The following is a 23,988-nucleotide window of genomic DNA, read 5'->3' as shown; positions in this document are numbered from 1 at the left end:
GAGCACATTCTAGCAGCCGACAATCGCTGCTTATAAGTACTCTTCTCGTCGTCATAGTTGGACGTCATTGAAGATGACCCGCCCTTTTCGAGGAGGCGGGCTCTCGACTTGGAGTAGGATGAGGGCTCTCGACTTGGAGGAGGATGAGGGCTCTCGACTTGGAGGAGGATGAGGGCTCACATACACGTGCCGCACACACACACACACAGGTGTAATGGTCCGGAGCCGACGTCAGAGGGGCTTCGTAGAACTCTGAGCCGTCCCGGGTGGCGCGCCCGGGTTGCACATTGTCTCGTGTCTCGAAAACCTCATGGGGAGGTTCTGCCAAATACCTCCCCTCGAGAACTCCCCTGAGCTGACCCCGCACCACGTGGCTGCCGGTTATCCGCAGTTCTCTGACGTGCGCCCCGTCCCGGTTGGATTGGGGAACACGTGCAGCGGGCTGAAATAGCTGCAGGCCGATCCTAACAGCACGCACTTTCGCCTCGTCGGAGATTGCTTTCGACACACGAGCGCCGGCAACGCGTCCCCACATCGTCCGCCATAGGCGTATACTGCGGCGTCCGCGATTCGCGTGGCCAACGCCATAGTAGACGCCGCAGTGTCTCCACTCTGTACGAAGCGACGGGTGAGGAGGACATCAAGACTCCTTGGCCACTGCGGAGAAGAACGCCACTCCTCCCTCGCCTGACTCCCGGGGCCTCGTGACCCACAGGAGAGGGCACACATCCGGGCAGCGTTCCTCGCTCGCGCACGCGAGGTTGAACCGCGTTCGCTGGCTCACCCTCACAAGTTTTCGCTCATACCGAACCTCACGGGGGCAGCGACGGCAGAAATGCGCCTAGAGTGTCCATATAATTATTATCGCAATAAACGTTTCTTTCGGCATCCATTTTATTACAGCGAAAGCTTTAGTGAACGCGAACTTGCGCTTTCGCCGTGGCGGTGCTCCGAGGAGGCCCATGACGTCACAACGCGCGCCTCGCCGCGGATATTTCTCTCTCTCTCTCTCGCTCCCTAGTCACTACTGCGCATGCGCGACTAGTAGCACCGAGCCATAGGTGTACCGCCGCTGCGCAATCTGTCTTCTTTCCCAAGTCTTTATTTTCCTTTTTAGGCGCAACAATGTATTCTTGGTATGACGTCAACCGCGTTCCTCGTCGTTGCGCTCGCCTTCGCTCGCTTCGCCAGCTACGTCGCATGCCTGATAACATGTTGGAGGATTGAAAAGGAGAGCTCGCGTGCGCCGCAACCACAGTCGACAATGGACAGCGACAATTCTGAGAAGCAGGAGGAGGCCTGGAATTGACATCGGAGCGAGATGAAGATGAAACGAATCGCCCAGGAAACAGACCAACAGCGCGCCGAACGACTCGCTAAACGCCGCGGCATAGCTATACAACCAGAATAACCTGGACATGCAATCAAGATTAACCAAGGCTAACCATACTATGCCTTAGCTTTCGCTACGTATATCCTGGCAGAGCTGAGCTAAGCCAAAGCCACCTAGAAATGATGGCTTTGGCTAAGCCACTGCCAATTTTTTGTCAAAACTCGGTCGTTGAAGCTGAAATTTTTCTGTCCTTATATTAAGCATTTATTCATAGTCATATTTCGTACTGTCCATCCCCGTGGGGCAATACACATAGGTCGCATCTTCGACACCTTGAACGTTTGCAAAAAGCAAGCTTTATGACTCATCACCTTCCACTCATTTTAATCTCCGTCAGCTCCCATTTTTGTAGCCTGAATATTTTACCTCTGCGCAAGCTTGTTAGTCATACATTACTGATCATTATGCTTCGTTTTTTAAATCATGAATTATCTATTCTAAGTTTTTACTGATCTTAATCTTATGAGTACCAAGAACACCAGGTTTCCCACAAACCATGATCTCTTTTTACCTAAAGGTTGCACAAATTACGGCCAAATGACAGCAAGATCTTCATGTACAGGGTGTTCAAAGTTAAGCTTTATGATTTTCTTAAAGCTAGGCACTAGGAGGCACGCGAAGACCACGGGTGCAAATAAGTTACGTGGCCAAGGGGACACAAAGTGAGATGATAATTATCGCTGTTAGCAGCCCAATTAACTGAAATTGAATAATTGCCTTTTTGTTGGCTGCAATGCGCGACTGTTGGCTGCAATATCGTGAAAAGTTAGGGGTAGTCGTGTTTGTACGCAGGATCACTTGGAAGAATTCTTCTAGTCTGTCTGTACTCCGAGATATCAGACTCCGAATTTTAATTTTCGTTCACCTGAATGCGCATACAAGACAGTTAGGATCGGCGCAAAGCTCCTTCCTGATGTGACACGGCTCTTGTGTGCGGTGTTTAGTCTGACAACGGGGCGGGGGCATTGACAAAGATGATACCTGTCTCCCTCCCCCTCTCGGCTGGCGAAATGAGAAATCGACGAACCCGGAACCGCTGTCGTAACACGCGACCGCGCCGCCTGTAACGATGGTGGCAGCTTTCATGCCGAGATAAGGGCGCGAGCGGAAAAGCCGGAGGGCAGTGCGCGTGCGTAATGGTGACTAGACGAGCGGGCATGGTATTGTCCTAGGCTACGCAAATGAAGTGACTTCTGATTTCCATGTATGGCAAGTTCTTTTGAAATCAAGAGCAACAGCTATACGTTACACCGCGCTGTCGTATCGATTTCGCTAGCCAAGAGGGAAAGGGGAAAAGTTATCATCCTTGCCTATGCCTCCACCCTCTTGTCAGACTAAACGCCGCACGCAACAGCCGCGTCACACCAGGGAGGATCTTTGCGCCGGTCGTCACTCTCTTGCATACGTAATCATGTGAACGACAATTTGAATTCTAAGTGTGATATCTCGGAGCACAGGCATGCTAAAAGAATTATTCCAACTGACACTGTGTAGAAACACGACTGCCTCTAACTTTTCAATACAAACATACCCACTTACTGCAGAGAACATAATGTGAATTATTCAATTTTAGTTAACTGGGCTGCGGACAACGATAATTGGTGTCCCCTAGCCATGCATCATATTTGCACAGGTCGTCATCGCGTGCCTCCTAGTGCCTAATTTTATGAAAACCATAAAGCTTAACTTTCAACACCCGGTATATCCCATTGGAACCTGTTACCTTCTGATTTAAATTCATGTACAACGTACTCATTTTTTCGATGTCTTCAAATTCATTTATTAGATAATCTAGCGAGTTGATAACTTAGTTTACCTTCTTTTGATTTCTTTGTATTGAAACAACATGTAATTATTTTTATTCGTTGCCATAATTTTCATGTATATCTTGATAATGTATATTTATTCAGCTAATGCGCCATTGTCTGCTCGCTAATATACTCATCCCGTGTATAGTTTTCTTACACGGTCCCCCCGACAGTTTTTACTTTGGCACCTCCGATTGCACACTCATCCTGCACAAATTATTGTAAACTTACGAAACGTCAATAAACTTCAAACTTATAACTACCAACATCAATATTCAACGTTATAAATTCTAACCGCAAATAGGATTATTTTCTTTAAAGGGCCCCTGATACGGTTCGGACAAATTTTGTAGACGCGTAGGGTACAGCTTAAGTAGAACATTCGCATCACAATTTAACTGAAGCGTTACGTATTAATGGAGCTACAAGCGATTACAGGTTACCCTGCTCCCTAGCTATGCTTTTCCTCCTCAACTCGTTCGCCGAGCCATCGGGGTTAAGCTCCGCCTTCACTGGTTCTGCGTCACGATGCGACGTCACATCGTCCATTTCCGGTTGTTTTGGAGACCGCCCCCGCCCGCGAGAAACCTCTCCGCTAGCCGTTTGGCCGTCGACCTCAAGCGAGAGCTATCGAAGCAGCGTGCGCTGCGAGCATTCTGTCGTAGCGCCGAACGTGTCTGGTATTCCGGTAATCACACACTACCTGAATATTTCGACGGAACGATGGAGGCATAAACTTAAGTTGACGAAGGAACTTTAGCTTAGACGTGCGTGAGCTGCCTGATCGGTCTCCACGGTCCACCCGTTGGCGCACAGCTTAACCAGCCAAAGAAAGAGCTAATATTGCTCTAAACAAGTGTAAAACATTTTAAACATTTATAAAAACAACGTGTTAACGATCACGCTCCTGCGAAAAATTTACGCCAGCAGCAAAGAAGACTACATTTTGTTACTGCTACTGTGTGTGTTTGAGCTCTATGCCACCAGGTGGCTGCACCGTGCAGACCATTCACATTTGCGCTTCGGTTCATCCCCTGAAACCACACGCAAGGGGACACGGCCGCGTCCTGTCCCCTTGCACTTGCGTTTACCTTAATACCGGGCTCGCGAAACGAAATTGCGTTAGTAATCTTCCGGTGTAAAATGACGGCCGCAATCGCGCAAATCCTGGCGACGATCGGATAGCGGCAGTACGATGCGCTGCAGCCAGTCCGCTCGTCTACTGGCTTGCAGAGGGACATGATATCGCAGTTTGACATATTGCCAGTCGCTACGTTTGCAGTCCACAACGCAACAAAGTCGAATCCTAGCGCTCGCGAAAAGACAAACCGACACTGACGGCGGAGCTCTCGTCAAAGACGGAGCACGTTGTAATTACTCCATGTTGTAACACCAGCATACGACACTTTCTGTGTGCCGGAACTGCTTAAGTGTACTGAATAATTGTTCTTGTGCATTCTCTTTATGTTACTTTCTTGTTATAAAAACAAATTAACTAAGCATACAACTATTACGAACATCATTTGTTTGCCATAAAGTTGAAAAATTTATCGATCACGCGTCCTGGTCAGCCAATCGGATAGCAAGCCCCACTGACGTCATATGGGTGATTTCGGTCATATGGGTAGGGGGGGCTTAAAATTACGCCGAGCAGTGTGCTGCGAACGGCAGAGATGTGCATTTTTCAAGCCTTATAATAAATTGCACGCTTTACGCGGAGCACTTAGATGTGTCAATTAATGATCAGAAGGACCTACTCTAACGATTCAGTACGTTTGTAGAAAATGGTCAAAATCGTTTCAGGGCCCCTTTAATGACTGGAGAACTCCCCTAACAGAAGTGGATTGTCATGATTGTAAAATTATTTTTGATATTGCTATGTTTTGAATGTGCTTGAAAAGACGCTCATAAGTGCCATTATTGTCCAATCTTTCGAATTTTCGTTTTGTGAATGTACAATTATTGCCTGCTGTCTGTACGTTTACTAGGTCTCCTCAAGTTCTCTATGACAAGTTTTTTGCCTGAAGGACCCCTAATTTTACGTTGGAAATAAAGTGACTCGATTCGATTCGACAAAGGCGGCGACGTCACCAGGAAGCAGATCCCAATGCTGCGATGATCTGGGCAGAAAGTCTTCATGTAGCTTGTTTAAATTCCCCCTCTATAGCAATTATCGACAAGGCGCGACACGTAATGTGGCTGGAAAATGAAGTCACTCCGAAGAGAAGAACTAGGATAAAAAACTTTAGGCAGGGTCAAACATGCTATTGTTCTATGTGAAGGCTACATTAAACTTCATTGCACTCAGGCTGACGGCATGGTTATAATTTTAAAATATGTATCGCACTGAGTTATCTTGAAGAAGTTAGAGCAGGAAAATAAGGCCACGCACCATTATATATGCAGTAACATAAAATACAATTTGAGCAGCTTCGCAGATGTCAATATATTTTCTTTTCTAGGCGGGATATTGTTGATCTGATTCCTGGAGGCACCAGCTCGAATGTAATGGGTATGCTTTTCCTACTCTTTTCATTTACTTTGTTTATTATTACCCTTGATCGCATTTGCGCATTTCAGTGTTACGCATACTTTCGTGAAACTGTCTGCCGGTTAAAGAAATACTATTATACCTTCTAAATAAACCCATGCTTGAGTTTCTTATGAGCCTTGGCACGTGTATAAGGGCCCACGGAGAGGTATGCATTAGAGACCACGCGGGTGTCAAGAAAACAAGTGTCCGTTACCTCGAATACTAAGGTATTTACACACCCTAGCGCTGTGTGTACCTTTCTTAGCTCTCGTCTGCTTAACTCTGTTTCGCCAACTAGGAATGTTCAAGAACAAACCCGAATGTCCCTGCTACTTCAGTGCACTATTTCTCGTATTTCTGTACAGTTGTAAATGGGAATTGCGCTCAAAAGAAAGATTTTATGACGTAGTAGTTCTGCGGAACCCACAAGGTAGAGAGAAGTAATTAATAAAGGGAAAATCAGACATCCACCCGTTCATAGCAAATGCTACAAAGGAAACCCATACGGGTTCCTCGAAAGAAAAGCCTCATATTTGAAGAAAAATTCGTCCTGGTCCGGGACTCGTACCTGGGACCACCGCCTTTTCGGGGCAGCCGCTCTACCATCTGAGCTAACCAGGCGGCTAGCAGATGGCAGGGCGAAGTCGAATTTGTCGACAACACGAAGCAAAGGCAAGTGTGTCACGTAGTAGTTCTGCGGAAACCCACAAGGTGGCCTTCCACAGAACTACTACGGTAACCCACATGGAAAGGAAACCCACATAGGTTTCCTTTGTAGCAATTGCTTGGAACGGGTGGATGTCTGATTTTCCCTTTATTCATGAGGATTTTATAATGAAATGGTATTTGACCAAACACCCCAAGAACCTACTCTGTTGCAAATGAGTGTTGCAGATGATGATTCTTTGCCGTGCTCACTATGAATTTTAGTTCTTTTGAGGGTTCCTCTCGGGCCCGAACACTTGCGCGTGTTGATTTTAAACATTCAGGCCACGCACGCCCACTGCCTCCTGATTATCCGCTGCTTGGTGCCGCTTGATTTCATATTCTCTCCACGTGTTAATATGAAAGCAATAGTGAAAAACGTGTGGTTAAACACGTCGTATCCCAGCAGGAGGGAGTGGATGCGCACATAGATGGATTCTGGATGGATTCTGCATACATTTGAAATGCGAACGATATTGTCCGGACTCGCTGTAAACACGGCAGGAACACTAGATTTGATGCTGAGCACAAGACTCAGTTGAGAATTTTTCTCTTAAACCTACTCGCGTACTCGAGGTAAGCGTGGTCAGCCTGGTTCACCAAAGATGGGGACGGGGCACTATAGATCCTGACTTCAAGTTTGCCTACCGACGCTTGCGCCAATTCTTCCCCTAGAAGAGAGCGGCCTCACCATGTACCAGGTCACCTGCACTGAGGTGGTCGCAATGCCCACGATAGTTGCAAAATTGCTCATCACGTCGGCGTTGTTTCGCGATGGTTCGACACTCTGGTAGCCAAAGTGCCCGGTACTGTTGCGTGGTAAACTCCTGCAACACTGAAAAAACACCCGGGACTTGCAGCCGTCTGTCAAGTTCTACAGTTAAATTAAACTAGGTTTAACGTGTCAGAACCACAATCTGATTATGAGGCATGCCATAGTGGAGGACTCAGGAATAGCTTGAAACACCAGGGTTCTTTAACGTGCACCTAAATCTAAGTACACGGGTGTTATCGCATTTTGCCCCAATCGAAATGCGCCCGCCACAGAACAGGATCAGTCGGAATGCGGAAGTCTGCCGTTTTACTTAATGCTTGCTACTATTCGCGGCAGCATTGCTGCTTCGCCTTGTAGCTCATTTATGGAAGTTTGCTCATCACGACGAGAATATCGCTGCAGCTGCACTTCGACGCGCTTTGAGTGAGTAATTGAGCGTCAATTGATTTGCGCGTGCGACGCACATATTGCTTCATGGTGTTGGCTGACAGCATGTGTTTGATTAGCAACACTTCTGTAGCAGCAAGTTGCAAGTAGTTGAGCGCTTTAGCCCAGACGTATGATTAGGTAGCTCAATTTAGAAAAAAAATCTGTGTATACCTAAGCACTTCTTATAATTTGTGAATACGGAAGTGTTATTTCCATTTGAACGCCGCTGAGTGGTCCTTCGAGTTATGAATTCTTCGCGTGCAAGTAAGCGTGTTGAGACGCTTGGCCGCGGCCGATGCACTTCGATTCGTGACGTCGTGCTAGCTTACGCGACTGCCATGCAAGCTAATGGGGCCCTCCAGGGCAAGCCACGGTGATTTCAACGTCACCGTTTTCTCCATGCCAGGCTTGGCAATGGAACTTCTGGTTCATGTAGCACGATGTCATAAAGCAGAGAGCACAGGCCTGCTCTCTAAGAGGCCTTAGTTTCGCTCAGTGGCTAAGACGTTCAGGTTCTAAGCGTCGGATCGTAGGTTTTAAACTCACTACTGCAGACGCTTTTCCATTTGAATTTATTCTGTTTATTTTTTATACAATAATTTCTTTACAGCGATTTAGGGTTCAGGAGAGAGCTTGCGCGGCCAGGACCGCGCGGCTAGCCCACACTTCCAAGAGCGAGGGTGAGGATGTCGCAGCGATGTACTCTCCCCTCACTCAACAGCTGGCGCGCCAGCGCGACAGCAGGTGTTTCTTTTGGCCCAATCTGCTCCTTCGAGGCCCGCACGAGACGCGGGGTCGCGGCCAATCGCAACTGAGGTGCCATTTCGCTGCTACAGACGCCGTATTTTTCGCTCAATGGGCCATGTGACGTATTCGCAGCAAAAAAAGGCGGTCTGTATTGTGTGGCATCTTGACTTGGCAAGTTGTGTTGCTACAGGAGGGCAGCGGCAGTTTGAATCACTTTGACTCTCGGCCGTTCTTTAATACCGGTTCAGTACAGGCGCTTCCGATCGCGATAAACCCCAACACAGCTAATTTTTTTGTCGGAGATCAAGGATGGTAGCTGTTGTAAGCTCCAGAAACCCCGATCGTGCAGGTTGAGTTCGCTCAGCATTACGGTGCTGACGATAGCCTATGATAGCAACCTACTTGACCCGAATCCTGCAATAATAATAATAATATTTGGGGTTTTACGTGCCAAAACCACTTTCTGATTATGAAGCACGCCGTAGTGGAGGACTCCGGAAATTTTGACCACCTGGGGTTCTTTAACGTGAATCCTGCAATATCGTGGTCGACAGTGCCCGCGTACGAAAACTCGATCCACATTGGACTCAACAGCGCTCCACTGTGCCTGAGGTACAGGAATGTAAACTTGCTACGAGCTTGGGTAGCTCATATGCGTCACAGTCTAGTCACGTGACACGATGGTAAGATAGTATCTGTTCGTATTTGTGATGCAGCTTTTAGCGCGAGTTTCTTCACTTTTTCTCTTTTAGTATTCTGCTGATCCTTTGCCCCTTTCTTCGCTTTCGATATCCTCTGATATCGCATCCCATCACGCATCTCGCTATACCTGTGCGGTGCTGATGCTCCTGCCGACGCTCAGTGGGAGCACCCACCACAGGCTACAAGCCCCAGTGTCTCCTTTAACAATGAAACCCAGTTACAGGGGAGGGCCCCCTCGACTGACTGTACGACATGGATAAATATATTGAAATACCACGGTCGAGACGACGCTTTATTCCAAGAAGGAAAAATGGCGTCGATGCAAAAACGAACACGAGCCGATGATTGATGATGACTTTGTACAGATGAAGTACGCATAAATGCTTACACTAATTTCCCCCGTGAACGGAAGCGGCCAGGCTGGCCGCACATTAGACAGTCGAACGGAGGTGAAGGGGCTTCGTGCGGGAAACGTTCACGATCCCGGTTCCACGGCAGCGTCGGTCAGTTGGGGCATCAATAGGTGTAACGCGATAGTTCACTGGCGAGGTCTGCTCTATGACTTTGTAGGGGCCAATATATCGAGACTCAAGCTTCTCACATAAACCGGGTGTTCGTACAGGTGTCGATAGGAGCACATCGTCACCAGGGCGGTAAGAAACGTCGCGGTGAGAGGCATCGTGCCGATGTTTGCGATCGTCTTGGCTGGCTTCAGTGTTCATACGGGCGCGACGACGACACTGGGCAAGGCGAGACACAAACTGGTCGCAAATTAATGGTGAAGCGTTGACGGGGCCAGAGAAGAAAGAAACGTCGAGTGATGAGGTTGGTTGGCGGCCGTATACTAAGAAAAACGGAGAGCATCCGGTGGTGCGTTGAACAGAGGTGTTGTATGCAAATCTTACAAATGGGAGAATCGCATCCCAGTTACGATGGTCAGGTTGAATATACATGGATAGCATGTCGCACAGCGTGCCATGAAATCGCTCTGTTAGCCCGTTGGTTTGAGGGTGGTAGCTAGACGTTGTCTTCTGCACGGCGTTGGACACTTGCAGAACTTGATTAAGGGTGCTTGAAAGAAATGCCTTGCCTCGGTTGCTCAAAAGAACATGAGGCGCCTCGTGAAGTAAGTAGATAACCTGCAAGAAGAAGGCCGCTACTTCTGAGGCAGCTCCTGAACGTATTCGGGCTGTTTCAGCGTACCGGGTCAAGTGGTCAACAGCAGTGACGATCCATCTGTTGCCGTATGGAGTAGGTGGGAGTGGCCCGAAAAGGTCAATGCCGACGACAGAGAAGGGTTGTGCTGGACAAGGAAGTGGTTGTAGCGTCCCGACCGGAGCAGTAGTAGGACGCTTACGGTGCTGGCAAAGCGTGCACGAGGCAACATATCTAGCTATGCTCGTGGAAAGACCTGGCCAAAAGAATCGACTGCGTATGCGCTCGTGCGTTTTGTGGTAGCCCAAGTGGCTTGACGTAGGGTCATCGTGTGAGGCCTCCAGAACTAGAGCGTGAAGAGAGCGCGGTAGAAAGGGAATTCATCGATGGCCTTCCGTGAGAAAAATGTACCTGTAGAGCACGTCGTCTTCGAACTTGAACAGTTTGAGCTTTTTCCGTAGCCTAGCATTGGGTGGAGATGAAACACCGCTAAGGTGTTTGGTGATACTACGGCAATAAGAATCGGCGCGCTGGTGAGTGGAAAGCACTGAAGGGCGGTTTGATGGAGCCAAGGAAGAAATCGGTGTAATACACGATGCGTCCTCCGTGCAGCCAATTCGACTCCGGTTGTGGGTTGTGGGCAAGAAGAAGCGTTGGTATGGTGGGCTTTCTGCAGAGAGGCCAATTCCTCCTTAATAATGCCGCGCAGGTCAGTAGAAGCAGGTTGGACGTGAGCGCTGCTGCAACGGGGTGAGCCATGCGCTTGCAATTCCTCGCGAATTATGGTTCGTATGATAGACCGGAGCTCAATACTGTTTGCCAGGGAGTTGTCGGAAAAGTCCAGTTGCAAGTGGATTGATTGCAGGGCGTCGAGGCGCTGACAGACGGAGACGACGTCCGACAACGTCGAAGGTTTTTAAGCGGACAGTGCGTTGAAGGCAGTAGATCCTATAACCTTAAGAAGGTGTCGCACGCGGTCAGTTTCTGACATGGCACTGTCGACACGGCGGCAAAGCGCGAGAATTTCCTCAATGTACGAGGTATACGACTCGCCATAGTGCTGGACGCGCTCAGACAGCCTCTTTTTCGCAACTTCTGAACGAACCGTGGGTGAGCCAAAAATCCGCCGTAGCTGCTCCCTGAAAGACCACCAATCATGAAAGTCCCTCTCGTGATTCAGGAACCGCGTCTTGGCTACTTGAGAGACGTAAAATGGTACGTTTTTTAACCTCGATGTCTCGTTCCAGTTGTATTCGCTGACACGATCGTAGTTGTCGAGCCAGTCTTCAACGTCCTCACCAGGCAAGCCAGAGAAGATTTCAGGATCGCGATACCGATTGTTGGCAAAGCTGGGAGTGGGGGTGGCTGGCACTTGAACCGAGATGGTGGACGCTGCGGTCTGGTCTTGCGACATGGCGGCCTCTTGGCGTAAGCGGCGTCCCGAACGTAGCTCCAGGAGAGATCTTGAAGTGGATTGAGGTCGAAGGGATCTTAAAGCGCCTCCACCACTTGAAATACCACGGTCGAGACGACGCATTTTTCCAAGAAGAAAAAATGGCGTCGATAAAGATGAAGTCCGCATAAATGTTTACAATATAAACAACAGCAGGGGCGCGCGCGCGTCACCTCTTTTTTGCACGACCTGCTCTGGAACTTGTAGAAGTTCACGGCAGGATGTCTGCCCTATGGGCTTTCGAAGCTGTTTTGGCACTGAATGGCAGGCTTGTGTGTAGAAATGCACGGGCGACAAAGTCTTATAGTTTGTACTTACACAACATGTCGCATCCGTAAGGCTGCATATCCTAGATTAGCAAATCTATACGTTAAATATAAACGGCGCACTGAGCAGGACATATCTTATGAACTGGAAAGCAGTGTGATCTCTGCACAATGTAGGGCAGCGGCGCGAACCCTAGGTGGTAAACTGCAGCACATGGCCATTAAGGTGCTGGACCAAGAACACTGCTCTCCCCACGCATAACGTGGGGCCACAGCAGAGAAGCAACTGCAAGAAACGACGACTTTTCTACGGAGGAAATATGTTTAAGACACAAGTGTGAGTGAATATGTGAATGAAACGTGACCGAATAATTACGAAAATAAACAAAACTGAGGACAAAATGTAATGGGCAAAGCGAGATGTCTTTCCTTTTTTGTTACGTATTGTTGTGCCCTAGGGGTAGCGTTCAGAACAGAAATCTTCCAGGAATAGAGATGAGTACGACCGCGACTAGCAGCGAAAGAGAATGGTTTATTTACATGTCAAAACAATTAGATTCTAGAGCTCTCTCTGAGTCCTACTCGAAAAGTCCTTTCTAAGCAGCCTCTTTTGCCTAGTTCCCCATACAAGAGAAATTATTGACCTTGTTGCGGTCAATCAGAGGGGTCGTACGGCTCACAGAACTCCGCCCATGAAGGCACACCATCCCGCCGGGCTCGGCCTCCTGTGTTGCACCATTTCCCCCGCATACGTTGCCACCACCCGGCAATTTCGTAAACCGAAGTCGACGCCTCTCCCACGGAAGCCTTCGATGTGGGCCGCTTTCATCAATTATTGGGCATTCCGTGACGTCCGTGGTCAGAGGTTGGACTTGGCGGTAGTTACCGCTTCTATGGGGGATAACGGTTGTTGCCTCCTCAAAGTGAGATCCTTTGTTTCCGCGTCACGATCCATGTCGGGTACCGTCGCTGTCTGTGCGCGGGTTCATGAAAGGGCTACCTCGTGGGGAGCACTGAAAGAATTCGCGCGGCCGATTTGGGGCGTAACAGACTCCTCCGCCACAGTGAGATCCGACCTGAGGGTGACCAGCTGTCAGGTTCCCCAAAACGTCGATGCTCGTTCGCGATCTCTGGACTTCTCCAGATGTGAAGGCTGGTAATACACAGTAGTTTGGAGTCCCAGCACTCGCTGCATCTTCGCCCTCTTGTTGAGAACACACTTGCACACATGACCTCCAGTGAAATGCTTTTTCGATGTGGTGGCGGCAAGGATATCAAACAATACATCTGCCGCAGAGTGGTTCCGATGTACTTGCCCTGCGGGAGGTCTACGGGGCTCCTGGAGACCTGCGCCTCCCTGGATACATAGCGTGTTCAAGCACCACACCCTGTACCTCGCCTACTCGCTTAGCTGCCCCCTGCTTGGACAACGATCATGGCCAAGTCTCTCCACGGTGCGCCATCTACGTACGTCGCGAGCTGCTACAAGCCGAGGTGAACGTGGCTGACCTGACGGGAAAGCCCATGGAGTGCTGCGCTATGAACATTAGATTCCGAGGGGTTGACACAACAGTGGCTTCCATCTACGTGCCCCCCTGCCAAGGATGGGACCCGTCAATCTTCCTGCAGTCAACCCACACGATTCGGCCCCGACTTCCTCCTTTGCGGAGTCGTGAACACATACCACGCGTGCTGGGGCAGCCGCAGATGGTGCAAACGCGGAAATGGCCTAGTGGAGGTGTTTGGCACTTTGGGACTACGAGTGCTGAACACTGGATCTTTTTGATATGTGCGCAGGGGAGTGCGCGCGACCTGTACGGCCATCGACGTAAGCCTGTCGACTGAAGGAACGAACTATAGCTGGGCTACTCAGCCAGACTCCTGGGGCTCGGACCACCTGCCGATCTCCATCATCCCAGCAGGAGGGAAGCAACCCCCGACCAGGCAATGCAATACAGTTGACTGGGGGGCCTTTAGGAACCAACTCACTGGCATACCAGAGGAGAGGGACTTCTACCTAAGCGTTGCAGAGACTGCGCAAGCTGCAACAATCTACTCGCCCTTGCCCGAAGATCAACCTGCTCCCGACCTACCTCTGAACCTCCGTGCCGCCAGACACCGAGTAGAAAGTGGAGCAATGAGAACAAGGCTGCCAAAGCATCACTCTGAACACAAACGCATCGATGCTGCTTGCCGGTGGCATGCCAACCGCCGCCGACGACAGAGCTGGCAGAGAATCTGCAACTCTGCCAACCAGGCCAATGGTGGTCCTCAAGCATGGAGGCTCCTGTGGTCCCTGCTCTGTGGCCCAGGGGTACGTCATCCAGTATTGTCAATGGTCATCTGCCTAGGCATCAGCGAGGCAGACCTGGCAGAGCTCCTGGCGGACCGATTCACAGCCCTCATAGTCACTCAACCAGTCGTCGCATTGGATCCCCCCTCCCCAAGGCAGCCTGGTGGATTGCATCAAGGTTGAAAATCCAGCCACATTGATTCCCTCTGCCATGACCACTCCAGGAGCACGACTTGACATTAGCTCTGGCAAAAACCAATCGCCGCAGCAACCCAGGAGCTGACGGCATCACAAAACCTGGACAAGGGGGTCAGATGTCAGCTCCTGGGGGCCTTGAATGACATCTGGCAGACCGGCTCGCTACCGGAGTCTTGGCTGACCGCATTGCTGGTAACCCTCGAAAGCCTGAGCGACCAGCCGCGGCTATCACCTTCTACAAGCTGATGGCGACAATAGCACTTCAAACGCTAAACTGGATTGTAGGAGTGGTAGATTTCCTGTTATAGCAAAAAAACACGCGGCCGTCAACACCGATGCACCACTGACTCGATTGCAGACATGATCTCCACCCTCGAGGAGGTAGGAAGCAAGAGGCAGGTGGCCCTGCTTATCCTGCTGGATGTCGAGACTGCATTTGATGGACAGCTGCACGAGATCATCTATAACGCAGTGGATGAACTCGGCATCGTGAGCTGCCTCCAGCAATTCATCACATCATTCTTAACGGGGCGGAAACTTCGGTCGGAGTCGGCCGTACTTTGAGTACCCCCCGCAGGGTCGCTACGGGCGCCCCCTAGGGTTCTGTCCTGAGCCCATTCCTATTCAACGCGGCAATGCCTGGACTCCCGGCAGCCATCCCTGCAGACCCAAGGTTCCCGACGCAGTGCTCGGTGTATGCAGATGACGTGGCCCTATGGACGCACGCACGCAACCGGATGGAACCTGCAAGCCATCCGCTCATCGGTGCAACGATCTCTGGATGCAGTAGCTGCATAGTTCCGGAGCATCCGACTTCTAATCTCCCCCACAAAGACAAAGGCTCTGCTCATCCATCCATTACCACCCATCCCATGGGCGACGGTCACATATCCGGGGCTTCAGGAGGACCACCATCTCACATAGATACCCACTGCCAAGGCTGCCACCATCAAGGCTCGCAGGGTGGGAACAGCTGTCAGCCGGCTACTCCAGCGAGGCAAAGGCTGCACACCCACATGGGCTTTACGTCTCTACCATGCTGCCGCCACCTTCGTGTTCCTGTATGCCCTGCCTATGGCGAACCTAACGCCGACTCGCAAGAAACAACATGGTCTGGAACATAGGACAGCCATACTAACATTCCTAGGGCTTCCACACCATTCAACGGTGGCTGCTACACCGGCGGAGGCCCATGCCTGGCCTCTCTCGCTGCTTATGCTGCGGCAGGAGCTGCTCCACACAGACCGCCTGCACCGCACTCCTGACGGCGATGTCCTGGGGCACAAAATGCGGAGCCGTCCCTCCTCCCGGAAGGGAGGAGGGACGCACTGTACACCACTGTACGACGAGCGCACTGTGCGACTGTGCGCACTGTACGACGAGCTAGTAGCCCAGTCCCCCACATCAGTGATACCACAGCCACCCCAACAACAGCCACGGGAGGTCAATCTACAGTTGGAAGGGAAGCAGAAGAAGAGTACTTCACCATGGAAGCTGGCGCAGGCAGCGCTGTGCAAGCTGCACGTACTGGGTGGCATTTCCACATTTTCATGGATAGGTCTGTCCTCCCATCCAGTGACTCGGCGGCCGCAGCCTGCCTAGTGCCGGCTGCTGGAATGACCCTGCAGTGCCACCTCACATTTGCTGCGAACTCCACAGCGGCAGAGCTGGTTGGCCTACAGTTGGCAGCTGACTTCCTTGCGGAGCACCCCACCGCAGGTCCCGTAGCCATAATCTCAGACTCTCGTCCGACTACTCAAGGACTAGTCGAATTCGATCGAATTGTAGTCACCGTAAGCCTGCTCCTAGCTAAGCTATCTGCTATACAGAGGAGTGGCATCCCCCTCTAGCTCCACTGGCTGCCCTCACACGTAGGGATAGCGAGAAATGAAGAGGCGAATGCTGCAACCAAAGCAGCCTAATATTCTCCCGTCGCTATAACCACTGCGGTCAAGCCATCCGACTACACGAGGCACCGGCTGCTCAAACTGCTGACGACAGCCCACCCTGACGCGCGCGTGGCTAGCGGCAAGTCATCCCAGCCCCTCCCCGAAAAGGAACTTACAAGACGAGAAAAGGTACTCCTCCTGCGCCTCAGCACAGGCAGCGTTTCGCCTGCCGCCCGGCAATTCAGCGTAGGGAGAATCCCATAATCTGCCTGTAGGAGATGCGGCTCCCTTGAATCCCTGGAACACATCCTGTGCCACTGTCCACGACTAGCCTCTCAACGACAGGAGACGACAGCCGCATACCGCCGCCTCGGCCTTCTAGCCAAAACTGAGGAAGATCTTCTCTTCCCCCGCCAATCACCGGTCGCAGAACTGCAAGCCTTCCCCGAGTTTGCTGCTGTGGCCGGACTTGCAGCTATGTAGTTGATCCCCCCGGCCACCTACTCCTTGCGGTGTCCTGCCATGACACGTCGCGACAGCTGACCCTTCCCACAACCTACTTTCTTCCCTTCCTTACTTCTCTTTTCTTTTCCTCTCTCCCCCTCCCTCTGATGCTGAGCCGCGCTCTCCCACGGGTAGCACAAAATAGCATCTTTTTCTACTTCCGTCCGAATCACTATCTATGCACACACACAACCACAGTGTATAGGAAAGCACCGTGCTCGTAACGAGAGTCATCGGGTCTAGCGAAACCAATATACGCCCCTGCGCTTTTCATGTAAATTAAAGCACCAAAGTAGCCATCCAAACACTCTTCTATACATTCACAAAAGCCCAAAATTTAGAGATAATAACAGAGCATTTCATCCTTCGCGGTTTCTATTGCCGAGCCCTCTTAGTGCTATCATTGCGATAACCTGCTCAAGCCATCCACGTTGCTGTTATATTTGCCCATTCGATAAACTACATCAAAGGTGTACTGCTGGAGCGCGAAACTCCACTTGAGTAACCTGGCATTCCTGAGCGAGATGTTCTGCCGCCATTTGAGCATACAGGGGGCCGCCTGACACGCGAACTTGGAGCCAGCGAGGCAGTTTGACAGTGCTTGTGCTGCCGAAACTAGGCATGCACACTCATTCACCGGAGGCATTACAAGCCTTTTGTCAAACACTTACCTTGCGGCTAATGTCCAAGAAGAGAGGTCGTTACGTCCACAAAGTACTGCTTCTCATGCGGCGGTTGCTTTGATCACATTGCACAATGATAGGGCTGCTATTATAAGGTGCTTGTAAAATGACACGGCTTCATCAAATTCACGTGATACACTCTCGCACTGTTAGTGCCCGAGAGATTTTGGACGACTTCAGCCGGGCCCTCCCACTACACATGAAAATTGTTCGCGTTTGAAGGCTTCAGCAGAATGACGGGATGGTTCACTTCGAAAGAGCGCTTTTTGGCTGTTCACTCACAATACGCTTTTGCTTTCCGCTGTGTGGCGCTCATGTAGGCCACACTACTTCCCGCGCTACCCTCATTCTTCTGAGCAGTCAGATATCGTATTCAACGACTGCGGTCTCTTCCTCGCCCCCTGTCCACATCATAGGGACTGTGCCCAACGTGCCACAAAGCTTGAACTTTCTACATAAGACTGGTTTATACGTTCGCCTCTATAACCAGTGAGACGTACAGACAGCTTGATAGTTTTTATGTGGACAACATTACTCTTGCGTGTATTGCGTCTGCAGTTCGCATCCGCATATTGGACAACATTTATATAGTAGTTCATTGTACTATAACATAATCAGTTGCGACCAATCTTTTCCTTATTTCCCACTTCCCCTTTCCCCAGTCAGGAGTAGCAGGCTAGAGACGCTCTCCATGCCGACCTCTGCTCCTTTCTCTTCATTAAAATCTACTCCTCCTCAACAAGTGAAAGATCTGAAAACCGTTCGGACTGAAGACAAAAGCCGATAAAACCCTATTTTTTATTTTTCCGTTTCCTTATTACCTCGCAGCACGAGGCACGAAACACACGCACCAGAGAGCGCAATATATAAAAGGTGGCCGAGGAAGATGACGATTGCTGCTAGAGGGATCCCCCACTTATTATTATGTGCAGCGGCAACAACAACAATAACTTATTATACATGCACGGATCTGGTCTGGCAGTTTCCCCTTTTTCCCATTTCTGCAAGGCATTAGAAAAAATTGAACATTACTTTCTGGACTGCCGGCTTTTCTCCTCCCTGAGAAAAAGGACATTAAAAATTACAGTGCGACAGCTCGACCTGCCATTGAACACGCAGGTACTGCTGTGTCTCGGACCGTCTGCGTTTGAGCACTAACATAGGAAGGTATCCATCGCCATAGAAAAATTCATCATTGAATTAAACCGACTTCATTTTTGGCTGTATTATTCATTTCATTCTTGCTTTATTTGCTCATTTATAAATATATCTATGTCTTTTGATATTGGGTGACTGCCTACTGAGTCGTCTTGAACTACAGCCGCTTTAATTTATTCATCAAAATTATAAATTTCTAAATTTATTCCTTTAACACATATGTAATATCTGCCCCACTCTTCACCAATTCCAGTGAGTAGGTATATGCCAAAGATACTAAGGTCAACATCATCATCATTTTTGTAGATGAGCGGCGGTGCCGCGGTGCCCGAGAAACAGCCTTTGATGTCGGGCGATCGGGTAGAACTGTCGTTTCAGCTGTTGTAAAGTCGTTGAAAGCGGATACTGACGGCGAGGTCGCTAGATAGGCTGGCTTGACCCCGTCTGTCGCCAAGACTTCTGGACGTCCCTTGAGGTCGAAGGTAACAGCTTTTTCTGTCCGCTTGAGTATCTTAAGATGGCCGTCATAGGGGGAGGCATAAGAGATCTTCGGACGCCTTCACGCAGTACGAAAGCGTGGTTTGCTGTAGGCACATCTTTGCTCACAACTACATAGCTTGGGGATGAAACCTTGCCAGGGCAAGGACGCAAGCGTGCGAACAGGAAGCGGAGCTGGTGAACATCGCTGTCTTAATCGGGCGTGTCAAGTAGCGCTTGCCTTCATCGGTTTTCACTCTGTCCATGCCTTGTGTTGCGCACTAGATGAAGCATTTTCAACGCTAGCTAGTACGAAAAATTCAGCGGGAAACCACAATGTTGTGCCATAGACCGGCTCCGCAGCCGCGTAGTTGAGGTATTCCTTGAAAGAGGAGCGCACGCCACGCAGCAAGAGAGGAATGTCTTCAGTCCAACGAGAGCGAGCCTGGCGGGTCATCAAGACGGCTTTGATTTGAGGGTGAATGTGTCAACCATATCTTTTGCCGATGGGTGATAAGCGGTAGTATGGATATGACAGACTCCTGCAGTCATGTGAGGCATGTGCAGGCCACGATCGGTCGTAACAACGCTCGGTCATCCGCAGCGCGAGATCAAGCCACTGGCAAACGCGGAAGCTATGTAAGTGCCGTTATGTCAGCGACAAGAAATGGTTCAGACCATCGGGTATAATGGTCTGCACAATTGCGTATGTGAGAACCTCCGGATGGGGGCAGCACACCGACGATGTCGATGTGAATGGGATCGAACTGAGCGTCAGGTAAACGAAAAGTGTGAATTGGCGACTTCGTGTGTCGTGTCTTTCAGCGTTGACAACGAAGGCATTCGCGAGCCCAGCAGCGTTCGTCAGAGCTCACATCCGCACAAAGCGGCAAGTAATGACTTGCTGGCTGGCACGAAGTCCGAGATGGCTGGCGCCGTGTCGATGACTGGCACTGGAGTCGAAATGGAACGAATTGGCGTGTTCTGCCACATGACACGTCGTAAGTGATAGTGCCTGCAAAAAATGGAAGGGGCACGTCGAACAGCACTAATTCCGTAGCAAAGGGCTGGAGGTTCCGAAGCCTGACGCCTAAACGCTGCGCCGTGGCAATTTATCTGGTCACATCTGACCATAGATATTGCGCCGATACGGCAAAGGGCACCTGCGGCTGCGTTGACTAGGCTTTCAATCTATCCGGTATATCGTATGAGGGGACATCACACTAGCGCGTAAAAAAGGACACGGACACGAACATGAAGAAAGACACACCGAACGGTAGACATCAACTAGCTTTATTCTCAGGAGGACACAAATATATATGCAAAAATACGCGGTGTATCCACGGTGAGCTCGGAGATCAAACTTAGATGTCATGTCTCTCGTGCGATATAAGTGTTGTGATTATCGCGAAAAGCGAACATCAAAGACGTGTGATCCGTGAGAATGTGAAAGCTTCTTACTTCCAGCAGGGGCCGGAAATGCCGAACGCTCAAGTATACCGCAAGCAGCTTGCGACCAAACGTGAGCACGATTCTGCAGGGTTAGGCTTCTGGAAGAAAACCCCAACTGGGTACCAGGAGGTGCGCTGCAACTTTCGTAAAACAGTGCCGACGGCCGCACTAGATGCATCGGTTAAGACGCCGTGGCGCAACATGCAGGAGATCGATAGAAGAGCGATATCTCTACTACTCCAGGTGCAAACACAAAACGTGCCTGGTACCGTAAATCTGACCTTCAGCCTCAACCAAGTTCAAACTGGGACCATACGCAGTAGCCTGCCACACCCGCCGGCTGCTGCGTACGCCGTCAGGGCAGCCATATCTTGAAAGCAATCTGCGATGTGGACAAATCGCGTGGTCGGGCGAGCCTCATCCTCATAGCGATGTGCGATCTGGGCAAAGTGCGCCGAGTGCTGGTACCTTCGCATGCACTGTGCTTTCTACGCTCAGTTTACGTTGAAGCGAGGCGCCGTATGTAGGTCAATTCACTCACTCCTGGTGCCTTGCCGAGCAGCGTCTTTGTGTTGCCATGTGGTACAATTGTAAATGCGTTAGTTGCTGACGGCGCCGAGCCGCGTCTGTGTCCTTTCCCAAAGCAAGCGAAACCGTGGTATTGCTCGACAAACTTGGTTTAACCGCGTTAAACCATGGTAAATATTTTCGGCAGCTTGGAAGGACTCTTCCTGGTCCGTCGTCAACAGTGGAGTGGAGTGGAGTGGTTGGTTGCATTGAGAAGCTAAGTCACTGGCGTAATAATTTGGGCGATGTCGGAAAGAAAACGGTGGTGGAAGTTTAGCAGTCTAAGGAACTCACGGAGCTTTCGCAGTGACGTTGGGCGAACTCGCACTGGGCTTCAACTTTCTTCTTCAACAAGAAATTCAATGTCGTGTTTGAGAAATTCAATGTCGTGGGTATCAAAGACGCACCTTGTAGGGTTGACGAGAAGGCCGTTTTCCTAGAGCCGCAGAAATAGCCGGCGCAAATAGTTGCTATGATGATCAGGGGAAGTATACTAGCCGCCAGTAAGTCATCGAGGTATGCAAAGACGAACGGCAGTCTCCGGGTGACCTCGTTCATAAACCTACGGAACGTATGAGCAGCGCTTCTCAGCCCGAGCGGTGTCGCACTTGCAGTCTTTGGGATGTCCACTGGCTCGACAGGAATTTGGGGGTAGCCATTCACTAAATCTATCTTGCTGAATATTAGCGTTCCAGCTAATCTGGCAAGTGTAAAATATAATTTGTTATGCATACATCTATGTGTAATTTTGGTTGTGTATAAAGCCTTCTTTGATATATCATGTGAGTGCTACTGCCATAAGGAACCCTGGGCCTCCGTCAAGCTGCTGCGACAGCTTTTTGCCCAGGTGTCCCTCCAGTTCCTTTTGTTTTTGGTAAATAAAATTGATTGATTGATTGATTGATTGATCGATTGATTGATTGATTGATTGATTGATTGATTGATTGATTGATTGATTGATTGATTGATTGATTGATTGATTGATTGACTGAAGCCATGAATGTGAGGAATTCGATAGCGTTCACGGACGGTGCGTGCGTGGAGCGCACTGTAGACGGCGCATGGGCACCAATTGCCTGAGCCACACTTTGGTACTCTATGTAGAGCTGAATACCTACTACTTAACGAAGGACGAATGGTACTCAGTTGCAACATGTGGTCGACTTCTCTATTTACGATAACAAGGCGGTCAACAATGAGGCATCTGGGTCGGCAGAACAATGGGGGGCCTGTGGTAACCATATGATGGCTGACGTTATGACGTACTGGCAGCTCAAGGTTGGAATGCTTCGTGATGGCTGGGAAGTGTGATAGAACAGAGGCGAACACAGATGATAGTAATTGTGGTACCATTCTAGTGGTTGATGCCATATGTGCGAGAAATCCTTGTATAGACATCCTAGTCGTCGTGTTCACGAGTTGACGAGCGCGGTGGTCAGCAGTAAGGGCGACGTAGGCCAGAAAATCCGCCCCCAATAAGGACATATGTACGTCTGCAATAATAAACACCTATCGGAAGGTGCGTGGGAGGCCCAAGACGATGGTAACAGAGCCCGGGCTATATGTGTTGATAGAAGAGTAGAAGAGTTGTTGGCTGCTTGGAGGGGAGTGGTTTTTCGGGCACGCTGCCGGTCTAGTCGTGCGGCAGGAACCTCGATACATGTGTCCAGGAGAAATCGTTGTCCGTGAAGTAGAACAGGCGGCTTGTCATACGGCAAGAGGAACTGGCCACCGTCAGTGACTCTGCTGCATGGTTCCCTGAGGGGAACGGCGCTGACGTGCGCTGAAACCGAATTTGTTGTGATGCCATCAGTATGCGTCACGAATTAGGGCCAGAACAGGAGCTGAACCGAGAATTTAATGAGGAACGGCAATCGCGGTCGCTCTAACGGCGGTGGGGCGATAACCGTCGTGCAGCAATGGTCTCAGCGAGTTCGGCAATCATTTTCTCAAGGCGAGACTACCAATCTTCCCGGTGCGAGAACGGAACGGTCGCTGTTGCCGTACCCCTTGCCGAACAGTCAGCGATGGGTTCGGACAGCTCAGCAAGATTTTCGAGGGACATGTCTTCTGTTGTGGTAGCAAAGGCGACCACCAGATTCGGTGACAGGCGCTGAAGGAACAGTTCATGCAGCGGCGGGCTGTTTGCGTCCAGCCTACAGTGACTGAGAAACCACCACATACGACGTAGACATTCCGACTGTCGACGGTCGCTGAGCTCGTCTTCATTGAGAAGCTGCTGGAGGCGCCTGCGCACAGACACGCGCTTGCAATGCCGCACCGTCGTTTTGAAGTGGTCAAGGGGGGGGGGGGGGCGTCGCAGGGTGCGTCCACAACCTCTTGGAATTGCTTGACCACCTCTGTAGGGGGTGCCGAGACAGCGTAAAGCAACCTCACGCGCAACGACGTAATGCGCCGAAGGTCAAAGATGGCCTCTACTTGAGTGAACGCGGCTATAGAATTCGGTCAAAAGGACGGTAGGCGAATATGCATTGTGGCGAGGCCCTCTGCGCTGGCCGTCTCTCATTCTTTGCCCCGTTCATGACGTCGTGCTCGCCGTACAATCACGTCCGTCTCAACACGTTATAGGGACCGAGATCCGGTCCACTACAATAACGTGCGAGTCAGCGAGCGAGAGACCTGAGAACCGGGCGCACTGATGGCAGAAGCCGAAGAAACCCATTTTTTATTTTTATTCCATTTCCTTCTGATCTCGCAGCTAGTAGCACGAGGCACGAAACAGACGTAGGCGCCGGAGCGCGCCATATATAGAAGGCGGTCGAGGAAGTGCTAAAGTGTTA

General features: G+C 50.4%; 1 protein-coding gene across 1 annotated transcript in view; it reads left to right on the top strand.

The window, feature by feature from the left end:
- LOC142574411 (venom metalloproteinase antarease TserMP_A-like) overlaps positions 1-23,988 on the top strand; it is a 220,333-nt gene that overhangs the window by 102,906 nt on the left and 93,439 nt on the right. Inside the window, exon 9 of the mRNA XM_075683501.1 lies at positions 5,664-5,713. Within this exon, the coding sequence (XP_075539616.1) occupies positions 5,664-5,713 (50 nt within the window). The remainder of the gene's footprint in view (positions 1-5,663; positions 5,714-23,988) is intronic.

This window comes from Dermacentor variabilis, chromosome 3 (genome assembly GCF_050947875.1).
Source record: "Dermacentor variabilis isolate Ectoservices chromosome 3, ASM5094787v1, whole genome shotgun sequence".
In the NCBI taxonomy this organism is placed as follows: domain Eukaryota; kingdom Metazoa; phylum Arthropoda; class Arachnida; order Ixodida; family Ixodidae; genus Dermacentor; species Dermacentor variabilis.
This window is presented reverse-complemented; position numbering and strand designations above follow the sequence as displayed.